We start from the raw sequence: 12,977 nt of genomic DNA, 5'->3' as shown, positions 1-12,977 counted from the left end.
AGTCGGTCCGAGGGGGGGTGTCAGGATTCCATCCCGTTTAGGTTTAGCGTCCCGACTTAGTCAGCCTATATATAGTTGGCCCCTGAGCCATCCTAATTGGACACTTGGCGCTTCCCGATTCTCTCATGTTCGCCTACTCGATCCCCATCTTCGTGGGCATCTCTCTCTGTTTTCCCTTTCTCCCTCCAACGGTTCCATTTCTTTGGTTGATATCGTTAGATTCAATAAAGAGGGCTTTGGCCCCTTACACATATGCCCACTATAGATCAGGCCACAGATGGCCTTATAAAGCCTCTAGCAAAGATAAACTTTGCGTATTTCATACGCCAGCTTAGCATGGTAGATATCACACCTACCTAATACAGAAATATAATAAGTATACTTACAGGCTCTGGCACTGAGCAAGGGGGGTGTCAGCGCAGGTGCTTGGTCACCTACACTTCCCAATGTAGTATAGCGCGATTCACTACACCACCTCTACATTCTTCTGCTCTCTCAATAGCTTCCTAGATAGTATCATCAATACAACAAGTATTCTCTTATCTCATCTTTCTCCTGTTTCCATATAAAGGTAGTCTTAAACACTTATAGTAGGCTAGCACTGCAAATATGCACCCAAATTAGCTGCAGAATTATTATTAGAATCATTAAGAATAGAGATATTAAGCTGGTAATGGCTATTCTATATTCAAACCACTTTTAGAAAACTTAAAACGGAGCAGTTTTATTAGCAGGCGCAGCAGTATACAACTGCTTTTCGTTCTTCTTGAAGCCAGTGATGACAGCCTGACCTTCGGCACTGATCACCCACTGAGTGAACTTGTCAGCCATCTTCATGTTGGTTGCCTTCTTGTCGACGAGCATGTGCGCCGGGTTGAGCAGAGGATCGGCGGCATCGTCGGTGGCAGCCTTGTAAATGGTGGTCTTGTTGGCAAGCTCCTGGTCGATGGAGAGGTAGGTGCCGCGGTCGGTGATGGTATATTCCTCGAGGAGAATGGCCGCAGTCAGGGCCTGAATGGGATAGGCAATGTATTGGTGATACCAGGTGGAGTATGCAGTCGCCCAAGGGACCTGGTGTCTCTGTCAGTCAAGGTATCCGGATAAGCTGAAGTGGTATGACTGACCTGTCCGATCTCAATCCACAGCTGGGAGTCCTTGATGTTGGTAGCTGACTTGTCATAGCGAGTCAGGAAGTGAACGGGAGTGGTGACGTTGGCCGCGTCGCCAGCGGATGCAATGGCATAGATGTTGGAGAACATGGACTTGATGTCGTCGGCCTTGTTGAGTCTGGCTGGGTTGGAGGGTGGTCCAACGAGCATAAAGTGGTCGCGCCAGGCGTATCACGCCGGGCTTTTGGCGACACCCTGCTTGATGGCGATCTCTTCAGCAGCGGGGGTATAGGTAATGCCAACATCGACGGTGTCGTCCTTGAGGTAGTTGGTGGACTCGGTGGTGTCGCTCTTGTACCAGGCCACTTTGAATGGAGAGGAGCCGTTCTTGACGCTGGACTGGATGAAGGCATCGGCGAGAGCTATTGATAGAGTCAGAAGGCCAGTCATGGACGGACGAGGTGATTTCCAGGTATACCCTTGATCAAGCCACTCTGGCCAGCTCCTCCATTGCCAATCCGGAGCTGAACGCCGCCCCCAGAGTATCCGCCAGTGTAGACCGCAGCAGGGTCAACAGCTAGAGAAGAAGCTGCCAGGAAGGCCAAAGACAGTGCTGACTTGAGCACGATGATTTATCGAGGGATTAAGGGGGTCCGGATCAAAATCAACCGATGGGTCGAATCATGGACCGAGGAGAAACAGAACCGGGACAGGGGAAGCATGGCAGATTTATACTCTGCATTCAAATGTCACCATCACTGGATTTGTCAAACTCGTGGATCGGACAGCACCATCTACGCCAACGATACCCCTTGAGAGAAGGAAAAACGCAAAACGGAAAAGATCTCCATTGCACGTTTCCCGATGGAGCGGGGGGTGGGCGAACTATAGGCGCCACGACGAACTCACGATCTCAAGCATTGCTCGTTTTGGGGAAGACATTGTCGATCCTTAAGCACTGATCCGACATGGCTGATGGGATGAAAACTTACAGAGTACCTTAGACTGCATTACCCAGCGAGTTCATTTAGGAGACCCGAACTTACGACATACTGCATGATCCCTTTGGCATCCTCTTTCTGATGCTGTCGCTATGACCAGACGGCCATCAAGAAGGAATAGGTCTATCAGGAGGTCTTACTCCTGTCAATCCGTAGATAGACACTTTCTGAAAAACATCCCGCAATTTAATAAGTAGTTGTTTGGCTGGACCCTTCAGTTTTCAGCTGAGCCATCGCTGCCGATCAATGTCATAGTTATTCTCCACATGGTTTGATGAGATCGATCATCTTCCAAATCCGACTATTCCGGCCATGCAGGCAACCATTCACTGTCGAGATTAGAATAAGGAGAGTTAACGCTTTGATTAATTAGATTATATAATTCTACGCGAGTAGATAGAATGACTACTAACTAAATGCACTGGCTAAACTACTTAACAAGCAAGTATTCCACAGCAGCTACACCTTTGCTGTAGCTGTCCTATAATATTTTGCCTTCCATGCCATGTGCACACAGACTTGTTTCCATACCAACCACCACAAAATGGCATGAAACATTGAGTCCTGGCAGCGTGAAATCATGGTTCATATGATATGCCGCAGAATAGTATCCAACGTGCCAGGTTCTTGCGATATTCCCGTGGCTGAAATCATACATCTCGGTTGGACGCAAGACCAGAGTCTGACCCTGGAATAGGCTTCAGTTCCTCGGGCCTGCAGCCCCATGAGCGAGAAAATTAAGACATGTAACATATGTCAGTATTGGACAGTGGAATGTTGGGCCATGGACAAGAATGATTGTATAGTTACTGGTGAGACCATTTGATGAATGAACCGCGGCTTTTAGAGCTGTATAAGCATGATTTGGAGAGTCGGGAGCAACTTGCCGCAGAGGATTGTGGGATCTGTTGTGACCAAGTTACTGTACATGATGGCCTTCGAGCCATTCAGATCTGTTATATGGTAGCACCCGAACTCGGGCTGCTCATGCCTATACAAGCCCTTGAATGGGTAGTCTGACACTAAGGTAGGTGCACGTTAGGTGAAGAACAGGCTCGAAATACATGGTGGGTTGCTTACCACTTCGAAGTCCAAGGGACCCCTCCCCTTTGGCGTATCAATCGCAGTAGGAAATATAAATTCGAAAGATGTATATTCATCGCATATGCGCGATCGACGGGATGAGGGAAAGAATGTTCTGTTTTGTCATCTAGGCTATTATAAGCAACCCCCGAGCGCATCTGTATTGGGATCCGGAATTAAGTGGCCTAGGGAGTGAAGACAGCTTATGGGGCGATGCTTCGTCTAATGTCATGAGATCAATGCGGATATTGAGGCTTTTGAGTTGCTGCAGGTCTAACTCATCAACTCCAAGGCGCTGAACGCTCAGCGCCATGTTCCTCAACGCCTCACGCATCTCGCGGCGGGAGTGAGATTCTCTAGTCTCTGACATGGTGGAGGTGTGTAACCGAAAAGAAGGGTAACTCTAAGGAGAACCTTGTCTGATGAGAACGGATCAATCTTCGATTAGAAATAGGCCGACTCAATCCGATCAAATTGATGAGCGAGAGGGAGAGAGGAGTTGGGGGTTTTTATGTCTCCAAGAAGGGCGGAGTAAGTTGTGAAGGAACTAGAAAACATAGGTTGTTGTTTGGGAACATAATTGTTAAGTGCATGACATGGAAGGCAATGTCGGGTGTGACTGAACAATAGAGCCTCACTCATCACTCAGTATTATGGCTTTAATCCGATTTCAAGTATTTTTCTGTCTTTATCTCTATACCATGGTCCATAACATGGGCACTGACTGGGAAAATCCATGTTAGAAGCAAGAACTGCTTCGCTTAATTAGGCTTCTCATCTAAGGATGGGACAAGAAATGGCATTATACGCTAGGTCATTATCTTTATGAATTTCATGGAGGTATGTCATACAGCTGATTCTATTCGCTCCTAGCCCTAGCATCATCTCTGCTAAGTGCTAAGTTGCCTCTGCTAGCTATCGGCCCTTTTGTCTATCTAGGTCTACGGCGATGGCTTCCCGCCCACTTTCTATGGGGCCAATGAGAAACCTAAACTATATCTACTTACACTAGTACTGGCCAAGGGTGACAGCTAGCTAGGCCAGTGCTATTTTAATCGGCTCCTTCATCGGTCCTTTGGTGATAGCCTGGGCTATTGCATAAGCCAAGGCGCGGGGATGCTTGGCAGTAGAAGGAGAGAGGTGAGATCAGTTGACCGGACTTCATTGTGACTGAATATTGATCATTCAATAGGGCAGTGGATATGTGGGAGCAGTTCTTTTGTTCATGGAGCAATTGAGTTTCAAACTAGACTCGACCATGCACGTCTGGTAAGTAAGGGGCAGGAATGCTGTTGAGACTTGAGACCCGGTCAAGATGGACTGGAGGATTAATTGCCGCAGTTTCGACTAACAAATTAGCTCAAGGAGCTACATTGTCGTGTATGGAGGAGATCATTAGACTACAACGCTAAAAATCACCGGGACAGAGAGACCTTGTCTTTTCCCGCCAATCCGCTGGTATGCCATTGTGACAATGCACATCAAGTGCATTGGGTGACTTCTTGGCTCTTATAGTTGCATTGCGTGCATTCCTGACTGATCATACGGTCGGATACTGAGTACCTATGTGCGGTATCTTGTTAAGTCAAAGCAGCCTACAAAGTTACGGTGTAAGATGCCTTATGCAAGTATCTTTGATGTTGATTGACCAGGATGTTTAAAAATAGACATCCATAAGCATCGCCTTGCCTGAGCACGGGACTGACCGCATATGCGTGCTTTTCATTTGGACTTCAAGGATCGCAGAGTGCATCCAGTGATCGTCTCTACTTTATCACTCGTTGATCCCGAGGCAGAAATTCAGGAACCGGACATGCCGAGGAATATCCGAAAGAACTGTGCAACAACAAAATATAGTATGATGCGATAAAGTTGGTATGAGAGAGATCGAATGCTACAGAAATCGCGATACGGAAAAGTCAGATAAGGCAAGGAATTGCCCAGCGCAACAACGTCATGACCGGTGACTGGACGGTGAGTGGACACTGAGCAAAGTGGAATGATCGTCAGGATGGATGCTGTCTGGTGTGAGACTTGCCAAGGTGAAGCCATCGACATCCGAACAAGTAAAGGCCATCGTCGAAGTGGGGATGTTGACGCTGGACGCTTCATCCCCGGCCGTCTGTTGAGGTGCCCAGACCAATGCTATTACCAAGCATCGCGGCCTCGACCACTTCCTCAGTGAGAACCTCAGCAAAGTACATATCTCATAGATAGTAATGAAATGGTACTGCAGATTTTGCGACCACAGTCAACTGGAGCTGATGATCATCTTCTTCACCAGCGAAATGACCATTCCTGCCAAGAATGGATCTGCTGCAGCCCGCACCTTCCATTGGAGGATGCACTGTTTGTTTGTGACTGACTAAATGGGAGAATCTGACTCGTTCTCGCCGGCTGCTCCTTCTTTGTAACAAACCAAGAGTCAGGACTCAGTAACTAAGGTAGTAGACAGTACTAGTTCAAGGATCATCACAGCTCCATCAGGCCGTTGGCACTCCACTGTATCACGTACCTTGCTGCAATTTCTAGACCGTTTGGCCTGCATAATACCATATCCGCAGTATCGATCGGTCTGACTTCCCTGATTAGTGGTTCTTGGTATTGTTGTGTCCCATGTGGTGATCCGCACCCCCCTGCTGATACCGAGCAGCAGTTGGTTCGATGCACATATAAACAGGCCTCTTGCTCCCCTTCCAACGTTCCGATCCCTCTGATGATCAAGCATCACGCCCAATCAAACGCGTTTTCTGCATCCTCTCTCGTCGCAGATCGGGGACTCATCAAGAATGCGTCTCACTCTTATCCCCAGCCTCATTGGCGTCGCCAATGCCGTCTGTCCCTACATGACCGGCGAGCTCAACCGTCGCGATGAGCTATCCGATGGCGACGCTGCCGACGCCACAGAGAAATTCTTGTCCCAGTATTATCTCAGCGACAATGGTACCTTCATGACGACTGACGTCGGCGGCCCTATCGAAGACCAGAACAGTCTCAGTGTCGGAGATCGTGGTCCCACCCTGCTCGAAGATTTCATTTTCCGCCAGAAGATCCAGCGCTTCGACCATGAACGGGTATGAGACCAACATTTTACATCGCTTTTCCTGTGATGAACCCGATGATCTGACTGAGTATACAGGTTCCTGAGCGTGCGGTCCATGCGCGTGGCGCTGGTGCCCATGGAGTTTTTACCTCATATGGCGACTTCTCTAACATCACTGCGGCTTCTTTCCTGGCCAAGGAAGGCAAGGAAACTCCAGTGTTTGTCCGTTTTTCGACCGTTGCCGGAAGCAGGGGCAGTTCGGATCTGGCTCGCGACGTTCACGGTTTTGCGACTCGTTTCTATACCGATGAGGGCAATTTCGGTACGTTTGGCGATTCATTTCGCACATGCACATCGTTGCCTGACCGCTATAGATATCGTTGGAAACAATATCCCTGTATTCTTCATCCAGGATGCTATCCTCTTCCCCGATCTGATCCACGCCGTCAAGCCCAGAGGTGACAATGAAATCCCTCAGGCCGCCACAGCTCATGACTCGGCTTGGGACTTCTTCAGCCAGCAGCCAAGCGCGTTGCACACGCTGTTCTGGGCTATGTCTGGTCACGGAATTCCTCGTTCTTTCCGATATGTCGATGGATTTGGTGTGCATACGTTCCGTTTCGTCACAGATGACGGTGCGTCCAAGCTGGTCAAATTTCACTGGACGTCATTGCAAGGCAAGGCTAGCATGGTCTGGGAAGAGGCCCAGCAAACATCTGGCAAGAATCCCGACTTCATGCGTCAGGATTTGCACGACGCAATCGAGGCTGGACGCTATCCTGAGTGGGAAGTAAGTCGTGTTCCGTCTTCATCCTTTCCCAATGGTTTCGTAAACATCAAAAAGAACATCCAAGAAGCTAATTCAATCAGCTCGGCGTTCAAATCATGGATGAAGAGGACCAACTGCGGTTTGGTTTTGACCTGTTTGACCCCACCAAGATCGTGCCTGAGGAACTCGTGCCCATTACCAAGTTGGGCAAGATGCAGCTGAACCGCAACCCTCGCAACTATTTCGCTGAGACCGAACAAGTAATGGTATAGTGCCATCGGGAAGCTGATAAAGCATAAATGTTTAGGCTGACTGCAAATAGTTCCAACCTGGTCACATTGTCCGCGGTGTTGACTTCACTGAAGACCCTCTCCTGCAAGGCCGCCTGTTCTCCTACCTGGACACTCAGCTGAACCGTCACGGTGGCCCCAACTTTGAACAGCTCCCCATCAACCAGCCTCGCGTTCCCGTCCACAACAACAATCGCGATGGAGCAGGTGAGACTTCTCTAACTTTGATGTCAGTGCCCCATTCTAATCTTTTCACTTCTGTGCAGGCCAAATGTTCATCCCCCTCAACCCTCACGCGTACTCGCCCAAGACTCCCATCAACGGTTCGCCCAAACAAGCCAACCAGACCGTCGGCGACGGCTTCTTCACAGCTCCTGGCCGTAAAGCGAGCGGCAAACTTATCCGTGCGGTCAGCCCAACCTTTGAGGATGTCTGGTCTCAGCCGCGTCTCTTCTACAATTCTCTGGTTCCTGCCGAGCAGCAGTTCCTTATTGACGCCATCCGCTTCGAAAACGCAAACGTCAAGTCTTCCATCGTGAGAAACAATGTCATCATCCAGTTGAACCGTATCGACAACGACATTGCACGACGCGTTGCACGCGCTATTGGTGTCGCCGAACCTGACCCCGACCCGACCTTCTATCACAACAACAAGACCGTCAACGTGGGCACTTTTGGAACCAAGCTGAAGAAGCTCGATGGCCTCAAGGTCGGCTTCCTTGCTTCTGTCCAGCACCCAGCCTCGGTTGATGGAGCTTCCACCCTCCGCGACCGCCTGTCCGACGCTGGTGTCGATGTGGTCGTTGTCGCAGAACGTCTGGCCGACGGTGTCGACCAGACCTACTCTGCTTCAGATGCAATCCAATTTGATGCTGTGGTTGTTGCAGCTGGCGCAGAAAGTCTCTTCACTACATCCTCGTTCACCGGGGGATCGGCCAACGCAACTAGCGGTGCAAGCTCTCTGTACCCCACCGGTCGGCCCCTGCAGATTCTTATTGACGGGTTCCGGTTCGGCAAGACTGTTGGTGCTCTAGGAAGCGGCACAACTGCTCTCCGTAACGCGGGGATTGCTACCTCTCGGGACGGCGTGTATGTCGCTCAGACGGTCAGCGATAACTTTGCCGACGATATTCAGGAGGGGCTTAGAACCTTCAAGTTTTTGGACCGATTTCCCCTGGATCACTAGGGGTTGGTAGGGAAAGGTGGAAATGAGCTTGAAGACTGACACATTCTAATTAAACTTTCGCTTGGTGACTCGAGAGTTGCCGTGCTTCGCTGTCTATACTGTGCTCTGTACTACTGTAGTACTACTATTCATACAAATACCATACTGATTCGAATCCGTCTTCTTGTAACTCTCACCCTCTGTTCTCGTCAAGCCTTGACTCATTAGCTAATACCATTCACCTGAGCTGCCTGAGGCCAGCATGACTGGCACCTGACGGGCGAAAGTCGGATATTTTGTGCGGGGCGGCCAGAACTCTCCAGAAACTCTCTTGCATGATTTACCCTTCCACCCCTCGAGCTGATGATCAAAGAGGCTGCTAGCCCCTGCTTCAGCCGTCTAAATCGCTCTTTTCGGTCCAGAAAGTTAGTTAGAAACGCTATTGACGAGTGATTTTACTGATTTGACTCGAACCTCGAAGGTTCCACCTTCCAAGTCCTCTCCTCAATTTCCTCGACTCCCGGTTCCTCTGCAGCTCTGCTCACGGATTGCCGTGTCTTCCACTCAACTCTAAAAAAGAACGGGACCGTCCCGCAGGACTTTGGCTTGCGGTTACCCCGCAGAAACAATCCTGCTAGGCTGCCATCGATTCCTATTACGACTTCCGGTCAGTCACGGTGACTAGGTCTTGGAAATTAGATCGTGGGCAGAGTTTGCTGGATACAACGTTGGGTCGGTTCAGAAAGTCTGAGCGTCATCCGACGCATCCTGTTTCCTGAAATCCTACTCGTTCGGCGTGTTCCCCAACCCGCCTTGATTCGGGGACACGGGAGCCCGTCCGGGGCATCCAGTCAGTCAGCGTGTGGGGATCGACACTCCGTCTTTCCGGTCTCGGATACGAGTGTGGAGAAGAAGAGTGAGCAAAACGGCCGGCATTTTTTTCTCTTCAAGTGTGGCGAGTATTCTCCTGTTATTTAAGTGGGATGGAACCTCCTTACGTCTGATTGTGAAGAGTGCACGCTGACTTTCCAAAAGCCTTTGCAACAGGATCCTTCTTCGGGCTGATTTAACTGCCCTAAGAGGCTATCCGGGATGCTTTCCAAGGTGGGCACGCGGTCTGCTCTTTAGACCAATGTCAAGCGATGTCAGCTTACCAGATTGATAGAACCTGGCGACGTGGGTGTCACTGCTCGCGTGTCTCCCCGCAACGTTCGGCTTCTCGAACAACAATGATCGCATCGCGAGGAGCTTGAAGAGACATGCCGGTCATGGGCACAAACAAGTTGATACCAATTCGTCGAATGTCTACAAGACTAGATTCCCTGGAGTGACCTGGGATGATGACCATTGGCTGCTCTCGACTACTACCCTGGATCAGGGCCACTTCCAATCACGCGGTTCCATTGCGAATGGTTACCTTGGAATCAACGTTGCGAGCGTCGGCCCATTCTTCGAATTGGACACTCCAGTTGACGGCGACGTGATCAACGGCTGGCCTCTGTATTCCAGGAGACAGACCTTTGCGACTATTGCTGGGTTTTTTGATTATCAGCCAACCACGAATGGTTCTAACTTCCCCTGGCTCAATCAGTACGGGGGTGAGAGCGTGATTAGCGGTGTCCCACACTGGAGTGGACTGATTCTCGACCTCGGCAACGGCACTTATCTCGATGCTACCGTGGACAACAAGACGATCGCTGATTTCCGATCCACGTACGATTTCAAGTCCGGGGTGTTGTCTTGGTCGTACACATGGACTCCTTGCGGTAACAAGGGCTCTTTCAACATCACGTACCGGCTGTTTGCTCACAAGCTGCATGTCAACCAAGCCGTGGTGGATATGGAGATCACCCCTTCTCAGGAGTCTCGGGCAACAGTGGTCAATGTCATTGATGGGTACTCGGCTGTCCGTACCGATTTCGTGGAATCCGGCCAAGACAATGGAGCTATCTTTTCGGCCGTGCGGCCCTGGGGAATCTCAAATGTCACGGCCTATGTCTACACGAACTTGACTGCCTCCAATGGTGTGGATCTGTCTTCTCGAGCTCTTGTCAATGGCAAGCCCTATGTCCATAGCAATGAATCATCCATTGCGCAGGCTGTCAACGTCAAGTTCTCTGCGAATGAGACCGTCCGGATCACCAAGTTCGTTGGCGCTGCGTCCTCGGACGCATTCCCTAACCCGCAACAGACGGCAAAGCAAGCGGTGTCTGCGGCAATGGGAGCCGGCTACATGAGATCGCTGCAGTCACATGTAGCAGAATGGGCCAGCATTCTCCTGGACGGTTCAGTAGACAGCTTTGTCGACCCTGCCACCAGAAAATTGCCAGATGATGAGCACATCATCAACTCCCAGATCATCGCGGTCGCAAACACGTACTACCTTCTGCAGAACACCGTGGGCAAGAATGCCATCAAGGCTGTTTCCGGAGCTCCAGTCAATGTCAACAGCATCTCCGTCGGTGGTTTAACCTCTGATTCCTATGCTGGTCTCGTCTTTTGGGACGCCGACGTTTGGATGCAGCCAGGTCTGGTGGCGTCTCACCCCGAGGCTGCGCAGAGAGTGACCAATTTCCGAACAATCCAATACCAACAGGCACTTGAGAATATCAACACTGCTTTTACAAGCTCGAAGAACCAGACCTCCTTCTCGCCTTCGGCAGCCATCTATCCTTGGACAAGTGGTCGCTTCGGTAACTGTACGGGTACTGGTCCTTGCTGGGACTACCAGTATCACCTGAATGGCGATATCGGGCTCTCCCTGATGTATCAATGGATTGCGAGCGGCGACACGCAGGTTTTCCGCGAGCAGCATCTCCCCATTTACGACTCCATTGCCACCATGTATTCGAACATCGTTCAGCGCAATGGTTCCTCCTGGACGCTGACCAATATGACTGATCCGGTACGTTTGACTATTCGGATTTCGCATACTTCGATACTAATCATTTTTTAAGGATGAATATGCCAACCACGTTGATGCCGGTGGCTTCACGATGCCACTTATCTCCGAGACACTGAGTTACGCCAATTCCTTCCGGAAGCAGTTTGGTCTCGAACAGAATGAGACCTGGACGGAAATCTCAGAAAATGTCCTTGTCATCAGGGAGAACGGCGTGACGCTCGAGTATACTACCATGAACGGCACCACTGTGGTGAAGCAGGCTGATGTAGTGCTTGTCACCTATCCTTTGGTCTACGACAACAACTATACATCCCAGAACTCTTTGAATGACCTCGACTATGTGAGTGCATTCTGCTTTCCTCATTTTGTGCTGACACTGAATGGTCTAACCATTTATGTTGCATACAGTATGCCAACAGCCAGTCTCCTGACGGACCTGCTATGACATGGGCAATTTTTGCAATCACTGCCAATGATGTCTCACCATCCGGCTGCTCTGCCTATACCTACCATCAGAACTCTTACGACCCGTACATGAGAGCCCCATTTTACCAACTTTCCGAACAAACGATCGACGACGCCAGTATCAACGGTGGCACTCACCCGGCTTATCCCTTCTTGACAGGACACGGTGGTGCCAACCAGGTCGTCCTCTTCGGATACCTGGGACTGAGACTGCTTCCTGATGATGCCATTCATATTGACCCCAACCTGCCCCCTCAGGTTTCGAACGTGGCGTACCGCACTTTCTATTGGCGCGGGTGGCCTATTTCCGCGAGCTCCAACCGCACCCATACGACTATCAGCCGAGCCGCAAACGTTGCACCTCTCGACACGGCTGACTCTCGCTTTGCCAACGCCTCCATCCCTGTCTTGGTTGGCGACCTCAACAACTCAACTGCCTACCAACTTCCAGCCACCGGGCCCCTGGTTGTTTCCAACAGACAGATTGGATTCAACAACACCATCCCTGGCAACATGGTGCAATGTCGCCCTGTGTACTCGCCTAATGACTACGCTCCCGGCCAGTTTCCCATCGCAGCCGTGGACGGTGCAACCTCTACCAAGTGGCAGCCTTCCACCGCCAACATGAGCTCGTTGACCGTGACCCTGGCCGACGCTGAGATCAACTCCAAGGTCTCTGGCTTCCACTTTGACTGGTGGCAAGCTCCTCCCGTCAACGCCACTGTCATATTCCACGACGAGATGCTGGAGGACCCGGTCGCTGCGATGTCTTCCGCTCACGGTAACTCCCAGTACAAAGTCGTCACCACGTTGACGAACATCGAGCAATCTCAGCCTTATAATGCCGCGAGCACTAACTACAACGAAGTAGCCATGCCTAGCGGTAACACAACCGATGTGAATCTGTCGCAGGCTGTGCACACGTCTCGCTACGCCACTCTGCTGATTTCGGGTACTCAGGCAGGCGGCGACAAAGGTGCTACTGTTGCTGAGTGGGCTATCCTGGGTGAGAGTAAGGGATCATCGACTGGTCACGGCAATAACAAGAGAAGGCTGGACGTTAGGGCAGCCGCTGCGCTGTCTGGTGGCTTGAATGACCGTCGGCGTCGGCAGTTCGTTGCTTGAGGATGAGGTGTCAGTCAGCACC

General features: G+C 50.6%; 3 protein-coding genes across 3 annotated transcripts; 2 read left to right on the top strand and 1 right to left on the bottom strand.

The window, feature by feature from the left end:
* Positions 1-708: 708 nt before the first annotated feature.
* CDV56_108002 (uncharacterized protein) lies at positions 709-3,563 on the bottom strand (the record flags this gene model as incomplete). The annotated part of the gene is made up of 6 exons (XM_026761621.1): positions 709-1,071; positions 1,125-1,287; positions 1,345-1,531; positions 1,588-1,726; positions 3,191-3,308; positions 3,394-3,563. The coding sequence occupies 6 exons, from the start codon at positions 3,561-3,563 to the stop codon at positions 709-711; spliced, it is 1,140 nt and encodes a 379-aa protein (XP_026614400.1).
* A 2,419-nt stretch (positions 3,564-5,982) lies between these two features.
* Positions 5,983-8,481, top strand: cat1 (catalase catB; the record flags this gene model as incomplete). Its single annotated transcript, XM_026761460.1, has 6 exons — positions 5,983-6,267; positions 6,333-6,558; positions 6,611-7,026; positions 7,107-7,271; positions 7,328-7,502; positions 7,562-8,481. 6 exons carry the CDS (start codon positions 5,983-5,985, stop codon positions 8,479-8,481), a joined length of 2,187 nt encoding a protein of 728 aa, XP_026614399.1.
* A 1,071-nt stretch (positions 8,482-9,552) lies between these two features.
* treA (alpha,alpha-trehalase treA) lies at positions 9,553-12,955 on the top strand (the record flags this gene model as incomplete). Its single annotated transcript, XM_026761291.1, has 4 exons — positions 9,553-9,564; positions 9,626-11,365; positions 11,418-11,705; positions 11,774-12,955. The coding sequence occupies 4 exons, from the start codon at positions 9,553-9,555 to the stop codon at positions 12,953-12,955; spliced, it is 3,222 nt and encodes a 1,073-aa protein (XP_026614398.1).
* Between the last annotated feature and the right edge of the window lie 22 nt (positions 12,956-12,977).

Source organism: Aspergillus thermomutatus (genome assembly GCF_002237265.1).
Source record: "Aspergillus thermomutatus strain HMR AF 39 chromosome Unknown NODE_96, whole genome shotgun sequence".
Classification (NCBI taxonomy): Eukaryota; Fungi; Ascomycota; class Eurotiomycetes; order Eurotiales; family Aspergillaceae; genus Aspergillus; species Aspergillus thermomutatus.
The sequence above is the reverse complement of the archived record's forward strand: the minus strand, read 5'-3'. Positions and strand labels throughout refer to the sequence as shown.